The following is a 23,124-nucleotide window of genomic DNA, read 5'->3' on the forward strand; positions in this document are numbered from 1 at the left end:
TCCTTTAAGTAGAGGAATGTTTTCCTGTTTTACATAAAATGTGAAAAAATTAAACATGAACCCACTTTTCAGACCATATGGTCACTTGTCTTTATTTGTCTGCAGAGTTTGATATCCACAGTGTCTTCGAAAAAGTATATCAGCGTTCACAGGTATTATAAGGAACAGTAATATGTGCAAAAAAGTAGACAATAGTGAAAACTCTTTCCCAAGTAACTTCTTGTCCATCAAAGACCTGCACATTCATTCTTTCTTATGAAGGAGCTCTATATTCTGTATGACAGGAGATTCCCGAACACAGAAATAACTTGTATTCTAATAAAGGCCGAAAGGTTTGTTTGATTGAGCAGTATGCTGGAGTCTCTCTCATTTTCTATGTGAAATAGTTATTGGTAAATTTGGAATTGAAAAGTTTATTGCTGCTAACTCAGAACTTCCCAGTTGGTTTCTTTGGAAGTTTAGAGGACTCAATAAAAAATTCATAAATGGAGCTTGAGGACCTATTTCAGAAATAGTCATCAGAAATCAGAAATAGTTCTTTATTGAAGAATATATTTGTGTTTTCTTTTTCTTTTGATTAAACTGGTTCTCTAGTGATTTAGTATTGTACTGTTCAAAGTCATTGTGGCAGAGGCTGGGCTATCCTGGCATGAGTCAAACTCCAAAGAGCTGGATCCAAAAGTTATCATAATGGAACAATAGTATCAATAGTGTCTTTCATTAGACCTTTCCTGCCTGATAAAAATGTATGACTTTCAAACTCCACACCCCAAGTTCACTTATGACTTATCTGAAAAATTGGTTGTATCCAAGTCGAAGCTGAGATGATCATCAGGGGTTATTAAATGTTTAGGAAATCCCTTCAGAGATACAGAAGACATGAAGTAATAAAACAGTTTTCACAAACTGCGGCACTTTTGAGGAGGAATAAAACTGACAACACCAACTCTTCAAAAACAGTATTATATGCAATAAATACAGTCCAGCTGTTCAGCATTGTAGCTGCAAACCACTACAGAGATCCAGTCAAAGCCTCTACCAGTAAAAAGGGAATGTATAAGCTAAGTTCAGTTCTAGTGTAAACACATGTTTAATCTTGCTCAGTCTCTGGTCCTTCACAGATCCAAGCCTTCCTCTTCACAGGGACTCCATCACTGATACGTCTTCTTACCCCCTCTTCACTCCTGGGTCTGCCATTTGTATATGCTACATTCTCTTCTCCATTTCTACATGGCACAGCTCCTCCTGGGAACTGGAAGGCCCTCTGAGCTGCATCAGCTGAATGAGAGCTCCCAGAATGCCAAGCTCTTCTCCTGGGGAACTGTCCAAACCTAGGAGAACCAGCAGGATACAAACCACAGACTCCAAATGCAGGCCTGGCTGCCTCAGAAGTATGGTTTTCACCAGACACCTGAGGCAAAGCTGACTCAGACTCAGAGTAAGAGCTCCGTGTGCGGGGAACAATGCAGATCGATGCAGCAGAGGAGTGAAGTGTGGGGGGATTGAAAGAAAAGGAGGATGGAAGGGAGACTCGTGGCTTGGGGTAAAGAAGACCTGTCTTCCTGTGTCTAAGTTCACCTGTTATCCTTCCTTCTTCTGGTTCCTTTGTTGTTGACCCCCTGAATCTTTCTGCACCTTCCTCCTTGTTGCTGATCCACCTCTTCCTTCTCCTGGCCTGAGCCTGCTCTAGTTTCATTTCCAGGTTGTGAACATCATCAATAATCTGGTTGACTCGATCAAAACAAGATAGCAGAGCACTGACAGAGGGGACCAGGCGGTCCAGGTAAGGCAAGACGTCCAACCCAAGGTCAGACACTGATGACTCTTCTGACCTCACAGACAGAGCCGAAGACAGGGGACGGGGGGATGAAAATGAGGAGGACAGGGAAGGGGAGTGGGATGATGGGAGGGTGGATAAAAGGGTGGAGAGACGGGATTCCTGGGAGGATCTGGAAGGAGGGATATCCATGCCTTCAAACTTTACCCTGTGCCGGAACTATAAAGGGAAAGAAATGCATGGCATCAAAAACATGAATTGACCATGAAAAATTCTCAAATTCTCAGTGTTTACTGATGCACTATTTACCTCTTTTGCCTTGGTGAGTCCCATCCACAATTTGAGTCTCTTGATGAAAAACTCCACCATCTCATAGTCCTGAGGGTCAATGTTTGGATGGTACAGCTCAGCCTGCTCTGCCCTTTAAGACACAGCAACAGTTAAAGGATTCTGCACAAATGACCCCAGATCGACCCTAAAAATATGTCACCTTTCAAACAACAAGCTGGAAACTGGAAGCTTTGGCTACATTAAACATTCTGACAATGCAGTGATGGGATTTATGTACCTATATGTACGAATAAGAACAGTTCCACAGAGTCTGGCCAAGAGCCAGAAACCTCCCCCCATCAGCAGTAGTCCATAGAGGGGTCCCAGGACTGGGTGGACCTTGCATAATTTTTGGAGAATCACTCGGCCACGCAGGATGGACAGCACTGACACACTGGCCTCATGTACAGACAGAAAGCCCTCCACTGAATGGGAGAAGAGCTGAAACAAAGACAAAACTATCAAATACATTTCCTCTCTATAGATATTCCATCCAGTTGAACTGTTCTTTTTGTACCGTGTTTCCGAGGTGAGTAGCAGAGCATAAGCAGCAGCAGCAGTAGGACGGTCAGAGCCACCAGCTCCCTCCAGGCTCTCTGCAGCACTCTGCCTATCACCACCCACCTCCGTACAAACCTTAAGGTTCCCAGGAGCTGGAACACACAGTGATGGAAAGGAGTAGAAATTCAATTCAGTGATGAACGCTGTGGGCTGATGTTTTTGAATAATGATGAAGCAGAGCCCACATTTACCTTTAGAACAAGCAGAGTGAGCAGGACAGCTGCACACTGAGAAGACCTCTGTGCTAGAAGGGCAGCACTGTGGAAGTTGATGAAGTTGTCTGGTTGGGACTGAAGCTAATTGGTACATACAAGTTATTGTAAGGTCATCAGGGAACACAGAGAATAGTCAGTTACTAATTTAATATATATATATATTTTTTAACTATCATAATTTTTTCTACCACTAAGTCTACAGACAGCAATGCATACAAATGGCCTGGTCACTTTACACTGATACAGTAGGTAATGTCAGTGGACAGTTTTCTTTTATTTTGTTATTTACCTTGGAAACACATGATGAGGCAAGAGACAGGAAGCAGAACTGCAGGATAGCTGTTGCCAGTGACAACAAGGCCAAGAGGAGCTGCAACCAGTGTTTGCATTGATGCGGATACTGGGCACAGCTCAGTAACCATGGGCCACAGCTCCCCAAACAAGATAAGGAGAGCGGAGATGAGAAGAAGAACCTGCAGTTTAAAGTTACAGGATTTTATCAATTAAATTGAATAAATTGCTTAAAATATGTCATTTGTTTTCTGTATTTAAAAGTACTACTAATACTGTAAATATTACCGTAAGTGCCACGTGAAGGATCCAGACCAGAGAAGGATGAAGGGATTAGGAATGGATGGATGGAGAGAAAGGGAGTGACTCTGTGTGTTTGAGCCCTCTCTAGCTGAATGGACACACACACAAATAAACCAGACTCTCTGTGGTAGTGTGTGAAATCAATAGAAAGAGTTTTAAACCTGAAAGAGATGAAAATCACATTATTAGAAAACATCAAATCAAGAATTTAAAGGACTATTAAATTGAGTTTTAAGCAGTTTTACTCAATAAGGGTCAACTGAGTCTGAACATGTATAGAATTCAATAGAAAACCCATCTGGCTTACAATGAAGGGTTAACATCATCCAAACTGTTTGATACTATGTCTAAAAGTTACATCAGAAGAAGAAGGGTGTTTTAAAATGCAAAATAGTTTGGTAATCTACACAGGAAAATTAAATCACATTATGCATATAATATTTTGTCATCTCTTACTGCTCCATTTGTTCTCAGAAGAAAAAAAGATGCATTGTTTTGTTTTTTGGCAAGTTTTAATGGGGTGACACGCCTCATTACTTTCAAAAAACCAATTCAATACTTTTTTTCTCTCAGAGGAATCAACAGCTGAACAACTGAAAAATGAATACACACTCAGCATGTCTCGAAGCTGTTGTTGCAACAAATCCACTTACAGTTTCCTGCTCCAGTCTGCCATGTGCAGGTCAGCAAGGAGCTCATTTGTCGTCACACTGCTGTTTCCCAGAGAGATACCTGCCACGTGGCCGAGTGTGTGCGTGCACTGCAGCTGCGGCAGCCCAACAAGACGCAGTGAAGGGCTTTGGTGTAGATGTGGCACCAAGGTGTGGTTGATCCACTTCTCTGCATCTGACCAGCTGGGTGAAGAGAGGATGTTTGTGGTTTTGTATGTAATTACTTTTTAAAATGAGCAATGTCTAGTGGAACAATTTGGATCCAAAGTTTTCTTCCCAGAACACACAGTATGGTGTGGTGTTTTGACGGCATGAAGCTGAGTGTTGTCCTTACTCTCTGAGTGAGGTGAGGTTAGGGAACCCCAGTGGTGCTGTGTGAAGATGGTGTCTGACAGCTGAGTGCAGAAGCCTGCCCTGCCTCTGCTCTATGCTATCCTGGTAGTTCACCATCAGCACCAGTAACAGAAACAACAGCTGGCACACGCAGTGCTATAGAAAAGAAATAGATTAGAATAATAAAAATTTCATGCTTCTGGAGATAATTGCCACCAAACGTTAAAATGAGTTCTTATTTTCACCCTCATTAGTGATTGCAGAGCTCGGACTTTGCGTGCCTCCTCTTTAGCCTGCAGCAGCCCGTAGCCACATGGTGGTCGAACCTTTCCACTATGCTCTCCAAATGCCCTCACTACTGTGGTCTCCTTAGCCAGCTGGTCCTCCACCTCTGGATCCACAGGCCTCCACACTGCTGTGTAGATTACTGCTTGCACACACACCTGAGCCGGAGATGCAAATCAAAGAAAGTATCCACCAAAGATCTAAGCAGGGAGTTAATTAGCTGACTTGTTTGAACTCACCTTGAGAGGCTCCAGCAGCAGAGCAGAGGTGAGAAAGGCAGAGAGAGCCGATACCAGCCACATGAGGATCACAGGTCTGGAGAAGAAGCTGCCATAGAGTCCAACCACAGCCAGGCATGTGCCCAGCAGCACAGCCACCAGGGGGTAAATCACACACAGCACCCAGGGAGGAAGCAGCCAGCTGGGTTGACCTCGAGCAACACCTAGGGCAGGGGAGTTGAGTGGCAGATTATATAGCACCAAACATTATATAGCACGAGAGAAAAAAACAAAACAAATACAGATACAACTGGAAAAATAATTGGCTATAAGAAGTAGATGGCTTATAGTATCAAACAGCAGAAATAGATTGCTAAGAAACAAGATCCCAACACTGACAATTCAATTGGATGAAAACATTGTTATTGTAACAATATCCACTTTTACATAATACATAGCAGCAAATAACATCTAGTTTAAAATCTGTTCAAATGTACACAACTGGAACATGACAGGGGTCAGGTGCTACGTGGTGTATCTGATAAAAAGGTGGTTGGGGACCAGTGATCTGGTACCTATCCGTGTGGTGGAGGAGGAGCGTGTGGAGTCAGGAGAAGGGCTCGGCAGGAAGGTACTAGCCACTGAGTCAACAGACAGCACAGAGGGACACTTGTAGAGTCCATACAGAGAGGAGCAGGACTGTGGGTCTGGCTTTTGGATCTCTGCTCCGTACAGGGACTTGTCCTCACTCTGATCTGACCAGCTGCTGCAGGAGGTGCTCTGTCTAAAAAGGACAAAACCACAGTAACACAGAATGTAATGTGCCATACAGAACTGCATGAAAGTGCACATTTGCGTGGTATAGCTAGGTGATCCTTACGTGACTGAAAATGAGGACGTGGTTCTGGGAGAATCCCGGCCGCTGTCCGAGTTACTGTTGAATGTATCCGGTGTGTCCTCTGCTGCTGCTGCTATAGACATCAGTAGATCCTCCTCTGGCACCAGAGGCATAAATACACAATTAGACTAAAAACATTGCAGATGTACATGATTAATAACCAGTGAATTATTTTGACAGTTTCTCACCAGACAGAGTTAGAAATGTTGTCAGATTGTGTTTGTGAATTTGGACCGGGTTTGCGTTCACTGTGACGATCCCCTGGCCTGGTGCAGTAGTGGAGCAATCAGAGTCTGCAATTTCTTTTAAAAGGGGATATTTGAAAGGTGAGGGGACAAGAGAAGTGGCTGTGTCAGGGGAGGAGGGTGAGGCCAGGCGTAGCTGCATCAGGGCCTTTTTCCTCCTCAGCTGGCGTGTGTGGCCCAGAGCAGGTGAGGCCTTGGTGGGATGTAAGTCTACCGGTAAATTAAGGAGACTGTCACAAGATGGCCAAGTTGCCACACCCTTGTCTTGACACGTTTTGTCTGTCTGGGGCGCCAAGCCAGAGGCAGCCCAGAAGTCCAGGATGCTAGAGTCGAACGCCTTGCTCTCCAGTAACTAGAGACAATCAGAAGAAGGATTGAAATGTGATTCCAAGAAATGAGACAGGAGCAGAATAACAATATGTGTGTGTCCATTTTTGTGTGTGTGCTCTCACAGAGGAAGGACTGTCTGGGATTCGGCTGGTGGAGTCTGGCAGAGATAAGAAGGAGGGTCCGGAGAGCTCTGATTGGCCGAGGTAGACGTCCATCTCCACAGAGTGACAGACAGGAGAGGGAGGAACTGACATGTCCACCATTACCTGGGTTACACGCACACACATAAACTCACACCTGCTGCATGCATTTCTGAGTGTACCTTCAGATAAAAAAACACTCACTTGTGTTGTGTTGTTTCCATAGTGAGATAAGACTGTTTGACAAACAAAGCACAGGCACACGACCAACACATCACTGTAATGACCTCTAATCAGCAACACACTGAAGGCACGTGTAAGAACAGAGAGGAACAAACCCTACCACTCAGACTAGGTTATATCAAACTCTTTAGGCAGTAAAATGTATCATAAAAATAGATTAAGTTGTGTTGAGTTACCTGACTGTGAGTTTTCCTAAACAGGAAACAGAGGAAACACTGGAGAGGAAACACCAGCACTGCCACAGTCATTCCCACGGCAACCACCTCAAAGTTAATCAGCAGCTGGGCTGACACTGGTCCACTTGTGGAGAAGGGACACAAATCATTTTCATCCTGTCAACTCAGCAGAATCTACTGAGACCGCTATTATTCTTGACTCAGGGGTTACACTGGGGTCTATGAGCCATCTCACCTGTTCTCCTCAGAGCCCACAGCCCCATACCACAGAGCCCCCAGTGCCAGGTACAGGTGCAGCATGAGTGCACAGCAGGTGACTCTCTGACCCCTGGTGAAACAGCTGTGAGTGGGACGTTCCCACAGCGACAGCCACAGGTGGCGTTCCACCACCCCAAACATCAGCTGGGAGGTGAGAACCCGTCGAAACTGACAAAGCTCCTCGGGACCTGCGCCAGATAAATTGAAAAATGTTGGAAATGGATGTTTCAGAGATGTTGAGCTCTTGACATTAGTACAAAATAGATGTCCAGTGAAAACAAAATGGCCTTTTCTCACCTAAAAGAAAAACACTTTTTTTCATCTTGAAGAGCACCCAGCATTACTTGATGAGATTTATATTTATTGCAATGTGCAGAGTAAATAAAATCTTACATGAGGCCAGAACTTCCTTCTCCACAGTCTCGTTCTTCTGATTCTCCACAGACAGCCAGTCCTCCAGCACAAAAAAGAACATGTGGTCTGTCTGAGGGTTCCACACCACCACATGCTGAACGTACCAGGATGGGTCCAGACCTTCGTTTATGTGCATAAAATTAATCTGACACATGGTCATTCATCTGCAGGTGCATTGTTTTCAAGTAAGCAGGTGCATCTGCATGTAGCCACACATATGCTTGTAAATACACATACATGTTTAAACCAGTTTAAATTATTATAAATTAAAAATAATTAAAAATAGATTTGGTCTTGTTTTAGGTCTGAAAATGTGTGTTTTCAGTCAAAAAAGGCTGCAAACTTTTCTCATTTCCAAAGTCAATCAATTTGTACATATCAGGTACTATTCTCTTGATTAGTTCAAGGTAAGATCATTTGTTTTTTGAGAAATAAAAGAACTTACACAGTGCCTAACAACTTTTAAAGAAGGATATTTTTGCAGCTACCATGTACCTGTGTTGTCGTGCCAGATGCGAATTTTCCAGACTTCTCCCAGGTTGTCATCTGTCTCCAGATGAAACTGGTCCAGGCTGCCACGCTGAAAAGCTCCATCCCTCTGCAGATGGTGAGAACCGCTCTTGTTCACACCATACAGACTGATGCCAACATGTGCTGTAGTGCCTGATGGGTCATACCACAGCATTAAAATCACCTCCATCATATATAATTAGAGACTGCAAATGCAAAAATGTATTTATTACTTATATTTTTATCTTCACTTTCTATTTCTACATCTCTGTTTACTTGTCCTTGACTGACCTGCTCCTTGTCTCCAACCAGTCTTGACCAGAACTCTGTAGTGGTATAAACCTGGTCGGCTACACAGAGGGACCTGGCTCAGTCTCAAGCTGTCCAAGTGGTCCAGTTTATGTGCAATGAGCCCCACAAGCAGGTGAATCAGAACCAGGACAGCACACACAATCCCCACCACCATGTTACGCATGGGACCACCTGACTAGAGAGATAAGACACGGATGGAGAGAAATGGGAAAGAGCATGTGGACAACTATCCTCCCTCTAATCCTCATTTTGAATTTGGGGAATGGATTGCATGTATTGATTTGTCCGAAAAACCAAAAATGTGCACTAAATAACAGCTGATGTGATGCTTTGCGTTCTCACATACTGGTGGCAACAGAACAACAGCCCCAGGATGAACAAACAAACTGGCCCCAAACATGGTGAGATGCTGGGTGAGGCAGTGAGCTGTGTGGAGCGTGCTGCCCTCCAGTGGCTGCAGACCCTCACTGCTCCAACGCCTCTCCTTCACACTGTAGTACTGGCACAGAGAGCTGAACACACAGACTGACACATGGACAGGACCGCCATCAGTCAGAGATGAGGTCAGGCTGACAAAGAGAGGCTTGTCTGTCCTGTTCAACCTGTTATGGACGAAAATGCAGTCATGTAAATACTTCTTTATTCATCAAAATTATTAAAGAAAAGATCAGTGACTCACAGTGGCGACAGAAAGATGGCTTCCTCTGAGGAGGCTGTTGGGGCAGAAAGGGTGAGAGCCCATTCTCTCACTAGGGAATCCTGGGATGCATTAGTCCCAGGCACCATTGAGCTTACTTCTGCCTTGAGTATGTCCCAAGCTCACTGGAGTAGCTCCTAGAAATGCATAATGCAGTATGAAAACAGCCTTTTAATTCATAATTCATGCAGAAACTCACAGATATACAGTAAGGTTAATTAATAATTATGTGGGCACTGCATAATCGTCCTTAAAGATAGTTCACTCTCATTTCTCAACAAATAACTTTAGACATCTTAATTACCATACACCAGAACTTCGCAGAACTATCAAAGTTAGTGCTGTTCAGTCATTAAAATATATTTATACTTTAAAGGTACTATATGTAAGTTTTTGTTATTGCCACATAGCTAACGTTAGCATTAACAGCTATTTACTTAATTTGTGTCTACAAGACCAGTAGCACTCTAGACAGCACTACGTCTTCATCCTCTCATGTTGGATTGTGGGCAGACTGGATGCTTCAGTGACTCACTACTGCAAAGTAGTGTTAGCATGCTAACTTCAATAGAAGAAAAGAAATGATATACAAAAATAGATGCAAAACAAAAGTTGACATTGGCTTTGTTTTTCACCCCTGGAGGCAGCTCTTGGCCAGTAAAGGAATAAAGTTTGATGCTGAACTTGCAACAGAAGAAGATAAATAATTTACTGTACCTGGGACCAGGCTGAAGTTGAAGGAGATGTATAAGCCTGCATTTTCATCCAGTCCATCTACAGCTTTTACTGTGAAGTTCAACTGTCCTTCAGTGGGGAGTGTTACAGTAAGACATGTACCATTCCTGTTTTCACCTCCTCTCCCATCTCCATCCTCACCTCCCTGTTCCATAGGGTACTTGCGGGGCAGGGTTACCTCTATGGCCTGTTCAGGGTCAAGATCCTTGATGGGTATGGGCAGACCTTGAGGAGTGGTGAGCTCCATGGCAACCAGAGAGGTGGAAATTGGAGGGTTGGCTTCACTCAACATAGGGTTGGACTTGAGTGCTCCATCCATACCAACCAGTACCTGCACCACCTCAGATATCTGACTCTTCAGGTGAGCAGTAAGGGAGGTGGGGATACGAAACTGACATAGACGAGAACTCTTTGATCTGTCAGTTGATGATGACTGAGAGGACATGATCTTGTTTTGGTTGGATTGGTTTGTTTGGTGAGTGCACAGGAGGTCAGAGGGGTCTCCCTGGAAGCCAAATGTACTGACATAAGGGGTGGACAGCAAAATGGGTTTCTCGCCATGAACACGTGAATGCAGCAGAGAACGCATTAGAGCTCCTGCGTGGGCCAGTGCTGACAGGGCAATACTTGAAGCTGACTGCAGAGTGTTTGAGTAGGCTGGGTGAGAACTGGAAGCACTGGCTGATTCAGACACAGCAGCCAAGGTGCTACCTGGAAACACAGAGAACAGAACAATATTCAGCTATTTTGTGATGTCATTTCATGGTCAGCAGTTGACCAGTTAATGGTGGAGGGGGTGGTTGACGTGCACCTAAGACACTGAGGATGTTCTTTCCTGTGTCAAGAGCTGATACAACACCAGGACTCATCTGTTCTTCCATCACATGGATCATCTTCCTGACAGCTTCCAGAACCTTCTTCTGGCAGCCTTTACATACCAACTCACTAGGAACTGCCTGGATTAAAAAAGAAAAGAAGAAATAGAAACACAAGAAACACAAAACTAGAATTGTGAATTACTTGAAAATGGGGGGAAAAAAATCTGATGTGAAATGGCCTCTGAACTACTGCTTTAATGTTTGAACTCATCTGGCTCTCTCTTTGAAGCATTAAAAAGGTATTATGTAATATTACTGATATCATGTGTATCACCACGATGAGGAGAAAATAGGTTAGTGTCCACTTACAGTGGACTGTGCTAGTGCCGAGCTGATCTGATCAACATCCAGCAAGGAGGAGATGGGGAGAGAGGCCAGGGCTTGGGACACATTTCCCCGGATCTCCCTCCTGTCCATGAGCTCACTGGCAGTCTGTTCAGACTCCATCTGTTTACAGGGGTGAAAGTCATCATTCTGTATTTTAGCATGTGAATGTCACATCCATTATTCTTATAATCTTCAGTTATCCTGTATCCTGAGAGTAGTTAGTTAATCATAATCACTGCTAAGTGTCATTTCATGTGCTGGAAAATGAAAATATGACACTGACACACTACCTGATTGAGTTGGCTGGTAAGGGCAATGGAATAAGGAATGATCTCTTGAGGGTTACCATGTTGGACTAAAGCCCACAGCTCCGTCTGGCTCTTGTTTCTGAGCCACTGACTGGAAACTTCGTCCGTTGTAGGATTTTCAATTGTCAGTGTTCTAGACAGTGGATGAATCAGGCATAGTGAGATTTGACTAAAACTTGAAGACACTGGGCATGATATGTGTTGCCCTAAAATGAATCAAATAAAGTTAGGCAGGTACAGCACATAATGAACGTAAATTATTAACTGGTTACTGGCCACAAATATTGTGGTTTTACCTGTTCAGAGCAATGACCTTTGAGCCCAGATGGTCCTCTACCAGTAAAGTGACTCTGATAACAGACAAGTATCTTTCTTGCCCAGAACGTCCCATTGGAACCAGGCTGCCAAATGTTGAACGAGTACCCCTAGGAAAGAGAAATTACGACAAAACATCTGCATGATAAAAAGTAATAATTTTGACCTTCCTCTTGACGCAGTTTTAAACATTTTGGCTAGGATCACACTTCCTCTGTGTATGAATAGTTTTAAATTGAGACCAGTATTCACCTGTACAGGGTGAGTGTGGGGCACACACTGGTAATGGGCTGGCATGGTGCCACCTGGAAAGTATAGATCAGCTGAGAAGCCTCGCTTTCATCATCTTGCCACCCTGCCAGAAGAAAACAGATGTTAGCAAGATGCAGTCAAATACATAATTGACTATATTTGGCACTGGTACATCTTCAAATTCACAGAAGAAACAAAACTGTTAATCCACTAACTTTAAGAAAACAAACGCTACTGATTCATGTTTAACTATGTAGCACAACTAATACCAGTTACCTGAGCAGTTATAGGTGACCACTGTCTCCAGCAGACGTATGCCTGACTCTGGACTCAGATCACATAGGACCTCCATGTGGTGGATTGTTCAATAGTATGTTCAGGCTGGCGCTGCCCCACTGACCTCTGTCAGGCTGAGACACATTGAGAGTGAAGGTGTAACTCAGTCCTGGCTGGAGGACACCTGAACGTATCACCAACTTTGGTGAATGTCTCCCTGTAGTGTTAGCAACGTCATCAAGGTCAAAAGGCATGCCATCCTGGCCTTCAGCACTCCATTTGTACTGTGAGAAGACACATACAAGAAACATAATAATAGTTAATGTGTCGTTGTCTAAATCTTTTTGTATATTCCATGGCTTGCAGATAACAAGCCATCGTAGTGTTCATTTATCTACCTAATTAAACATTGCTAGATTAAATATAGATTAAATCTCCTATAATTTATCTGAGCAGATAAACACCAAAATGAAAAAGATAATGAATAATAGCAGAGACTGCAGCAAAGAGAGCAGTGCATTTTCCCATCCCAGTTGCAAGATGACTTTCCAAAAAGGCCTTAAAGTAAGCATCTTTGTTCCACATGTACTACCATTGCATTCTTTTATGCTATGTTTTCAAGAGTTGTTTTGCCTTATGATGATGATGCCTATGATTTTTGTATTTACTTAACAATTGGATTTCCCTTAGACCACTGTTAAACAGATATTTTTACATAAAGAACTGATTGTATATACTATTGTATTTACATACAATACTTCATGTGTAAATGAAAGCTAGTTTCAGAGACATTACCTGAGTCTGGTCATCACATTGCCCACATTGTCCAGCAAGAATGATGGTGGTGGTGTAACTGATGCGATGAGTGGAGGAGAGGGCAGAACAGGACACACATTCCACAGTTACAGGAAGCACAGGAGCTTCACACACAGTTACCTAAAGGTAAGAGATATCAGTGGGTGCTGATGATACAGGACTGTACTGCAGTGAGAATAAAACCCTGTGTTGAAAAACAGTGTTGGCCTTGCTTGTTTTTGCTCCTGAGGCAAGTTCTTCCAAAATCACCCAAGTCTAACTATTCATTTGCAAGAGATATTCACCAAAACAGTTTTCCTCAACTGAAGTGCAGATACAGAACAACACAGTGAAAATCTATTGCAAGTTGGTAAAGCAGTGGGTAGGAATGGGGTAAGATTATGTGTAATACTCACCGTCTGGTTGACAGATGCAGGTTTCCTCCCTGGCTTGAGTACAGTGAGGGTGAAAATGTAGACTGAGCCAGGGTGCAGCTGAGTGCTGAGTACAGTCACTCTACTGCTGTTGCTCCCAAAGGGCTGCTTTACCAAATGAGACTCTGTGGAGTTCTGTGAATACACGACACACAGGTGTCAGTAGTGTGACAAGTATCACAAGCTATCAAATAATTAATACTACACCCTACTACTTTCAAATTCTTCTATACTTCACTTTCAATACACTAAGTTTTTTTTTTTTTTACCGCTCTCATGAAGGTCCAGTGATACTGCAGTGTATCCTCCACTCCTAGCTCCACATCAGGGTCTCGAGATTCAGATCCATCCAGGATGAGGTCACTGAAGCTGGGCCACAGTTTGTGGGAGCCTCCCTTGATGACAGCTACCAGCGGGGAGTGAACAACTGTGATGTTGGTTGTGCGTTGGACTAATATAGGAGTTCCCTGGAGTGAAACGCTGAATACAAGGCAATACTGTCCCACATCAAGAGTGTGCTTTGGAATTAAGAGAAATGGTGAAGCTGCATCTACCTGACTTCTAAGAATGACTTTGTTTCCAGAGAAATGTACATTCCCACTGTCCAAGGGTGTACAAATACACCCTCTGATTATCTCCCATAGGTAGATGGTCTTGTAAGCAGAGCAGTTAATGTTCACGCTGGCTTCAAAGAAACTCAGTCTAGACCTGTAGATAGTAGAGTGGCTCTGGATGAGAGAAGCTTGAGGGCTGGAACACTGGAGCTCCTCCACTTTAATGTGAAGCTGTGTGGACATGTGGCTGACACTGTTGAGAACTTTGGCCACAACACTGTATTTTCCAGGATTATAATAAGTATAACTGACTGTGCTCAGCTCTGTCACCAATACTTCAGTGGAATCTCCAAAGTCCCAGAGATATTTGACATTGCTCCCTCCATTAATTGTTGCAGAAAACTTGACAGGGTGTCTGACAAATATTCTCTCTGATTGACAGACAAGCGTGATCTTCTTAACAGGCCACTCCACTGTAACAGTCTCATTTAGCATGTGGGAACAGACTCCATTGCTGGCCACCACACTAACAGACAGTGTACCATTGTCTGGTGGTGTAAATATCACTTCTTGGCCCGTGAGCAATGTGGGCTTTGACCCCACCAAGTGAAATATCCAGGTGTAGTTAACTGGAAACCCACTTTGAACTTCTGCCTTGAAATGGATTCCTTTCAGAGCCTCTAGTGCAGCGGAACAACAGTTTACAAGTTGCAAACCTTGAATGCGTTCAGTGACCAGTATGCTGGAAGACACCTCAGCAGTACTGACCAGATTCCAAGCTTTCACTGTAACTAGATGTTTCCCAACTGGAAGGGTTGATGTGGTGCATTGCCCTTCAAGAATTCCCTGACTACGAATCCAGTCTTTGTTTCTAAATGTTATGACAAAACTTACATTGCTTCCTTTGGAGACTGTTGGAATAAAAGTAACTTCTTCTTCATTGCAGAGCGAGGGCTTGGTAATGTTCAGCAGAAGACCCTCAATTCTATCCTGGACAGTGACTCTGTGTAAAACCATCTGCCAGTTTATCCCATTGGACACATTCAAAGACACCTGATAGATGTCGGCATATGGAAAAGTGTAGATAATGGTCCGATTAGTAGCTTTAAAAAGGTTGGTTTTGGGACCTATAACTTTCCAGTCCCAGTGCAGATCACTTCCCTTCTGAATAAGCCCATGGAGTGGGATAGCAACACTTGTGTTGATATAAAATGGACGTGCCTTTCCTTCAATTTCAAAGTCCACCTCTTGTACCTCCTCCTGGACTACAAACTGTTTAGTGTCATTGCTTTGGCTGAGAATATTCCGAACAGAAACTGTGACAAGACAATGGCCCAAACTTGTAAAAGTGTGGAGAAGAAAGGGTGTATGTGTCTGTAGGGGTGATGGATCAGAGTCCACATACCAAAGGTACTCTAGGTCTGACCCAGAAACCACAAATACAGAAATATTCACTAATTTCCCTAATGCCACAATGTTTGATTGTGTTGTAATGTGTGCACTTGCTACACTGTCTACTGCCACTAAAGAAACAGTACGGGTGGCCTCACCCAAATTGTTCGAGGCTCTTAGCTGAACTAAGATCTCGCCAGGGGTTTCAGCCAACAGATGGAAAAGCTCTCCATCACAAGTAATTTCTTGGTTTATTTCACTCTGTGCAGCAAGCCAGTGATAAGTGACATTGGAGCCTTTGGTGACTGAAGCAATAAACAGTAGTTCCTCTTGGGTTGGTATGTATTTCATATTTGTCAGGCAGTGACATTCAATCTGAAGACCCTCTATTCTTTCAAAGACCTCAATTAAAATAGCTGCCTCCCTTCTACTCACCAAGTTCTGGGCTACAACCCTCACTTGATGCACTCCTGGTGTGGGGAAAGAAAATCTGAACTGATAGGTCCCCTGTTGTGTTGAAGTTATACCGTCTACAGTCCAGTAGTAGTTAGTGCTACTGATAGCACTACTAACTGCTGTGATAAGAGTTTCCTGTCCTACTACAGCATAAGGCTGGTTGGTGTGAAGTGAAAGGTCCACAACAGGAAGTAAAACATTCACTTTGAGGGTTGCAGAGTCTCTGCTCACCATGTTAGATGCTGTAGCAGCAACTGTGAACTGACCTGTTGAGGTAAAGGCATGTGATACGTTTGCCCCATGCTCCACCGGAGAACCGTCTCCAAAGTCCCATTGCACTGACACATTGCTTCCAGTGCAACTAGCAACCCAAAATGACACTAACGTATTGACTGTCAGTGTGTCACTTTGACTATCATGTGCCACAGACAGCTCACTCACAGGTTTTTGAATGGTGATGCTAACCTTGGCTGTTTTGTTGCTGACTTTATTACTTGCCATTACAGATACCTCTTCAACACCTTCGTCTTTAAAGACAAAGCATTTCTGAGAGTTTTCTGTCTTAGCAGCAACACTAGAGGAATTGATAAACCACTTAAATTGGTAACCTGTCAGCAGCTCTGGGGAAACTAACACCTTGAGGCATATCTTTTCTCCTACTACCACAACATCCTGTGATGCCTGCACTGTCATGTTGGTCATTGGTGCTTCGACACAGATACTTGTATTAAATGATACAGATGTAACAGGACCAAACACAGTCAGGGTAACATGAAAAATTCCTTGGTTTGGAAATGAATGCATGGCTGTGGACTGTCCTGTCACTACACTCAAAGGTGATCCATCTCCAAATTGCCAATGGAAAGCCAGAATTGATATTTTCCCAGTTACCAGAGCAGTAAACTGTATGTCTTTTCCATTTATAACACATTCTGTGGGGAGAATTCCACTAACAGCCAAACTGTAGACTTCTACTCTGATAGATTGCTGAGCTTTTGCTGACAGAATTAGAGACAGTTACATCTACTGTATAATTTCCTGGAGACGTATAGATGTGAGAGATGGAACCATCTGCAAGGTTTCCCTGCAGGGAGCCATCACCAAAGTCAAAATCCCAGATAAGACTTGTACCAGTGGCAACTTTAGCTCTAAAATCTATAGCAGAGCTTACTTCAGTAGATTCATTGTAGCTAATGGTTAATCCAGAGATTTTCTCCATAACTTCCAGGATTAGCCAGCTGGTCAGGGTAGTAAGAGTGTTGCTTGCACACACTGTGACATTATAAAGCCCAGCAGATCCAAAAGTGTGATGGACCTTATGGTGAATGCCTTGGATAGCTTTGGAGCCATCGCCAAAGTCCCATATGTAGAGGACAGCATAGGTGGAGGGCTTCTGCAGAAGCTTCTAGAAGAAGAGGCTGTTTGACAAGAGGCACTGAGGGACAATAGGAGATGTAGGAGGTGCCGTATCTCAGGGCGGACCTTAATCTTCATGGATGTGCCAATGTTGTCATACTGGTTGGAGACTTGGACATGAAGAACGTAGTCATCTGCATTTAACAACAGAATAACATGTATTTTACTCTGATGTACTGAATAGTAAGCACTTAGCAGAGTCTACCATAGTATCAGCCTTGATGCTACCATAGGAATGTCTACAAAGAAAGGAATTTTCAGATCCTTAAGTTTTGTTTTGGTCCCCTGCAGACAATATCTATGCAGGTAGCACAGTACTAAACAATGAATGCAATGAAAATGAACCAAACAATAAGGCTGCAGGCTGTCAATCCAAAACAGTGACCTGAAAGATGCTAAAATGCTTCATAGAACTGAGGGAAATTTCAGAGTTGGGTTATATTTTTCTGCAGTTTTTATTACTGTGCAACACTTTTAACAATACATGAAGTAACTGATCCACTGTTAATGTAAAAAAATTTGATTTGTGCAACTTAAAAAGACTGTGTGTGCGTTTACCTGGAATTAAATAAGTATAGTTCACTGAGTCCTGGACATACACTTGCTTCACTCCTCTCTCCACAAGCCCCTCCATGGTCTGACATGGAGCAGGCTGGCTGTGGCTCACGTCTCGACTGCCATCACCAAAATCCCACCTGCATGACATGTACCACACAGAAATCTAGATTTACCAGACAAAAAACAACATCTAGGGTTATTTATGAAAGTTTCATCTCCATACCTGAAGGTGACTGGCAGGGAGATGTCCACTTTGACCCTGAGGGTGTAGAGGTGAGTGGCATTCACAGCTATGAACTCCCTGACAAACAGGAGCTCTGGCTGAGTCAGTGGGGTCATTTCATCTGCAGTCAGGAGGATTTGCTGGCTCTGGGAGCTCACAGGGTTGGATGCTGTTACCTAGCATAAAGTTTACAGATTTTTTTAAGTTACTTTCCACCTATGATAATTGTAAAAATGACATTCCAAATTTTAAGTTCAGTAACACATCAAAAGGAAGTAACTGAACAAATTAGACATATTAAAGACAATAAAGTGTCTTACCCTGAGCTTATACCCAGCAGGTTTCTTGAACACTACACTGTAAGATTCTCCTTCATAGGCAAACTTCTCCAGGTCATCAATAACCCATGTGAATTTTACTGAGGAACCACTCTCCACTTTGGCTGTAAATGACTACAAAATAAAAACATAAAGATGCCAGTGTGAGAGAAGATGTAATGAAACTCGGAGACCATTTTGTAGAATTCTTGGTCAAAGTGATGGCTTGACCAACTGACATCTCTTGAGCCACGTTGCTTGCTGCTTGCATGACTACTAAAAACATTGGTCAAATATGAAAAATGCATGCATTGTATTTTTGCAGTCTCACCTGTGACTTGTCTACTAGCATCCTCAGGTGTCCATGTGGTTCAACACTAAGCCCTGTCACTGCCTCATAGCCACAAACTTTCACACTCACACTCTGCACATTCTGAGAGCTTACTACATCTATCACACTGATGTTCAGTGTCTGAACTCCCACTGAGGGCAATAAGAGAGTCACAGAGGAGAACCAGTCTTCAAGGGACTGCCTCTTACAGCCAGGCCAAGACAAAGCCACCTCTGCAGGGCAAGATGGAAGAAAGGGGACCCCAGTTTGGAGCACTGGGGCTGACCATGAGCTTATGGCTTTCTGTCCATGCAGGGTCTTTACCATGATGAGTGTTGGGTTGTTGATTTGGAACATGAATCTGGTTCTTTTCATCAGGCAGGGGGTGGATGACACTAAGCATAAATTTAGATCTCAGAGTTGCAGTGGGACCTGTAGTCAGGGGCCTAATATCAGAAGCTGTGGTCGCCTCTGTGTGGGTGAAGCCAAAGCTATCATCAAGCTCTGTGCCTCTGTGAAGAGTGTCCATGTACAGCATCCTCAGATCACACACCACACCGTCCACCCACTGCCCTCCATGTGACAGAGAAGTAAGGCCTCCCTGCCACCAGCCTCCCCACTCTGCCCCTTTAAGGGACAGGTAACTCTGGCGCCAAGAGGAGTTTACAGAGGCTTCACTGCTGAGGCAATGAAGGAAGGTTCCAGAGTCGCGAGTGTGCTGTATTGCCACAATATCGTCAGGGTACACCATGATCACTTGATTTGGTAGAAGCAGCTGTCGTAGGAAAAACATGACAGTGTTTAAGTATTATTCTATTTTATTTGTACTCAGACATTGTATGATTCATAATGAAAGTCAACTCACACTCATAGTTTTCAGTTCAGAGCTAGGGTTTATTCTCAGAGACAGGTCTGCCACCAGGTGGTAGAAGGGTGGTGTCACCGGGTATCTGGGAGGTAAAGCAAAGCCACGGACCCCTGCTGCAGAGTCATAGGGGCTGCAGGGACTGGTGGTGGGTACACAGGCCTCCAGCAGGTGGCACCAGTAGTGGCCCATGCTGCAGCCCCCTGTAGTGTTACACAGTGGTACTGCTGAGCAGCAGCTAAATGGATTAAGGAGAGAGCTGCAACCTGAGGAGCAAAGAGGAGATTATTACCAGTGCTAAACAGTACTGTTTAGTATTACCAACGGTACTGGTAAGTACTGCGGTACAGTACACATTCATAGTAACTTCTGTGTTGTACCTGGGGGTACCAGGTGGTGGTTGGGGTCGCAGTAGGGTCGGAGGATCTGAACACGGGCCAGGGAGGACAGTGGACTCGGCTGGACTACCAACTCCACTGATACCAACTGACCTGCATGACTGAACCACAAGCCTGGGAAGAGCTGCATCTGTGGGTATTAAAGGAGCACCAGAATACAAACCAACAATATGAGGTATGGATTGCACAGTGATAACATACTTTTGTGTGAAAGACCACTGTCCACTGACCACTGTCAGGAGTCAGTGTTTTAGACTGACATTTTACTGACCTCCACTGTGTGTTGTCCAATGTCTGGGATACTGAGAAGTGGTTGTATCTGGGTTTGAGCATAGATGCCAGTCATAAGAACCAATCCAGTCAGGTAACTGTCTATAGATGGCAAATCCTCTGCATGAGGAGGGATGAACCAAAATCACTCATTCACACATTTCTGTTGTTATTAGCGAATACATGACTGTAAATCAAAACTGGTAGTGTTGTGCTCGCTGAGTAACTACAACTGAAGGATGCTTTATGTTAATGTGTGCTGCTGTCATTCTAAAGTGACACAGACGTCTTACCAGTTACTTCTTTTTCACAGAGGTAGCGGTATTGTCCAGCACATTGTGCTCTCCTCCACTGTCCCAGTATCCCCAAGGCCATCTGAGAACACCCGTTCTCACTGCCTCCAGCCCAATGTGCAGGAATTACTGGCTCCACAACCCCATCCTGCTCAGTCCCTTCTCCCCCTAGTCCCTTCAGCCATACCCACACCGTGGTTTTCCTAAACAAACACAGAGACGACAATGTATCTGCTGTTAAAGATGGAAACAGGGAAATAAAACATGATATAAATATAGAAGGACGTTGTTCATAGGACTCACACTGGAAAGGAGTAGTGGATGAAGTTTTGCAGCTCCAGGCTACCAGCAGATGCTAGATCCCCCCCTGGAGTCTCTCTGCATGAATCTTGTGCCTCAGACCATGAAGATGTGGTCTCAGACATCCAGTAACATCGCACGCTGGACAAGTGGATCCGACCACCTTTTGGACAGGGAATGTTCTCTGGAGGGCAATAATCATACAGCATGTAAGAGGAGTCATCTCTCATCACAAACTGCTTGTCAGAATAATAATCATATCATTCACCAATATGTATCAAGACATCTGTCTTGTGAGGTGTGTTTGTTCAGCAGGTTCAATTACAGATATTAGACTTGTTTTTTTTCAGTGGGAAAAATATTCACTGTCAGTTTGTACTAATTGAACAGGTGGAGCCCATAAGAGACTTAATGAGTACAACTGACTCAGCTCATTATTAGAGGATACATGAGCTGAACAAACGAGAACAGCTGTTTTCAGACTTCTTGCCTGTCTGATTACAGAAATGCTCATATCACACATGTAATGTTTAAATTTAAGAGTCTGTAATTATTGTCTTTTAACTCCTGTGACCAATAATCACCTGCTGCTTTTAACAGCAAATTTGAGCAGAACATATTAGTGCAAACTATACAATATACACTGACATCTTTAACTGCTGAAACACTGGAAGCCAAAACAGTTTGGCATTTTAAGGGGGTAAATTTTTGCTTAACTCAGCATCTCACAAGTAATTAAAATTTTACATTGCAAGAACTTTCACATTAGCACAATACAATGAAAAAACACAAAAAATCACATTAAAGTAAGTTAACTAAAAACTGTTTTAAAAAGTTCTTATATTATATAGTTCTTCATAATTACAGTAGAGTACATTATGCAATACCTACTGCAAACACAACACTGCACCTGTTCTTATTAAATTACATTACATTAGCATAAAAGTGCCACTTCTGCTTAAAGTAAAAAGGTAATATGAAAGATGACATTAATTCTGAAAAGCCTTATAGAATAGAAAATAAAATAAATAAAATAAATAATTTGTGCAAACAAAAAGAACTCCATTGCCCAGTATGATTACTGAACAGGGAACTGGAGAAACTCTCTGAGAAAGACAAAGAAAATATCACATTTGTATTTTTAGACTTAATTCAATATAAAATGGATCTTCTCACCTCCAGCTGCTGTGATCAAAACCAAGCAGAGAATCCAGGGGAGCACCTGCTTCAGTGACACAAGGGTGCCTGTCATCTTGCAGAGGAAATTATACTCTCCCGAGGATAAAATGATACTCTCTGCATGATCACCACAGGAGCGTTGTAGAAATCAAAACTCTCCCATTACTGCATTAAATTCTTCTTCTCATCTTTCTTTTTCTGTCATTGCTGCAAGATTCTCCTGAGTGTTCTTGCACAAGTTAAACACTGAGTCTTCTTTTCAGTCCCCTCTTCCCTCACCTTAAACCCAACTCTGTGTCTTTCACACACACTCACATTTCCCTCCACTAACACCTCCCTCCCCTTGTCCTGCAAACACACTATGAGTTATGGTGGTCGTTGTTTTAAAGGCCTCCTCTCCACTCTCTCTGAGCGCCTGGGTGACTTCTACTTTGTCTCTCAGCAACAGCTATAGAGGCGGCGTGGACAGAGGAGGCCAGCACTGCTCATTACCATGTTGTAAAACCCCTGGCCCTCAGTAGAAACAGTCAGATTCACTCAGGCAGGATGCAGCTAAGGGTCCTGACAGAAACAAGTCTTAGACACCAAAGAGTCATTGCAGTGTCTGTGTTGTTTGGGTGCAAATAGTTTCTTTATACATGTTTTATGGAATCTAGAGGGATCAGTATCTTGTTCTGGGTCGTCAAAACCTTTTTAGTTCTTTCTTCTGTGTTGTGCTCCCAGCCTGTTGTCCCAGCACTAACACCAGGACCTCATCACCAGCTAAACAAAGGCTCTGTGACGCACATGACAAAAGAAATAGACCTAGCTTTAAAAGAAAGGATGCCATCTGTGTTGCCTGGAGAGAGAACAGATAAAGCTGAAGGCAGTGATAAGAAGAACATAGCTGAGAATTGTCACTCCATTGCTATGGATACAATTGTATTTTTCTTTATGAGACAGAACCTTTCTTCTCACAATAGCAAGAGAGATTCAGCAAGAGGGAGCTTAACCGGTTACATTAAATATAGTTACAATTCCAATCGATCAGAGTATTTAATACATT

The 23,124-nt window shown here is 43.3% G+C and overlaps 1 protein-coding gene across 1 annotated transcript; it reads right to left on the bottom strand.

Moving 5' to 3' along the window:
- Positions 1 to 76: 76 nt before the first annotated feature.
- pkd1b (polycystic kidney disease 1b) lies at positions 77 to 22,235 on the bottom strand. The gene is given in 49 exon segments (XM_018703741.2): positions 77 to 1,996; positions 2,087 to 2,198; positions 2,346 to 2,532; positions 2,625 to 2,643; positions 2,645 to 2,818; positions 3,173 to 3,289; positions 3,291 to 3,356; positions 3,463 to 3,480; positions 3,482 to 3,638; positions 4,131 to 4,331; positions 4,483 to 4,637; positions 4,727 to 4,924; positions 5,006 to 5,208; positions 5,560 to 5,768; positions 5,865 to 5,979; positions 6,071 to 6,479; positions 6,580 to 6,723; positions 7,017 to 7,140; positions 7,252 to 7,462; positions 7,668 to 7,808; positions 8,184 to 8,351; positions 8,490 to 8,685; positions 8,857 to 9,022; positions 9,190 to 9,317; positions 9,319 to 9,344; positions 9,925 to 10,653; positions 10,754 to 10,898; positions 11,130 to 11,267; positions 11,438 to 11,588; positions 11,752 to 11,880; positions 12,023 to 12,125; positions 12,299 to 12,365; positions 12,367 to 12,582; positions 13,094 to 13,234; positions 13,797 to 16,925; positions 16,927 to 17,319; positions 17,321 to 17,383; positions 17,385 to 17,479; positions 17,904 to 18,040; positions 18,127 to 18,272; positions 18,447 to 18,578; positions 18,775 to 19,125; positions 19,127 to 19,549; positions 19,640 to 19,905; positions 20,020 to 20,167; positions 20,309 to 20,427; positions 20,601 to 20,803; positions 20,904 to 21,084; positions 22,077 to 22,235. Coding segments are annotated over 49 exon segments (12,231 nt in total). The 5' UTR covers positions 22,153 to 22,235; the 3' UTR covers positions 77 to 1,090.
- Between the last annotated feature and the right edge of the window lie 889 nt (positions 22,236 to 23,124).

Source organism: Lates calcarifer, linkage group LG23, assembly GCF_001640805.2.
Source record: "Lates calcarifer isolate ASB-BC8 linkage group LG23, TLL_Latcal_v3, whole genome shotgun sequence".
Classification (NCBI taxonomy): domain Eukaryota; kingdom Metazoa; phylum Chordata; class Actinopteri; family Centropomidae; genus Lates; species Lates calcarifer.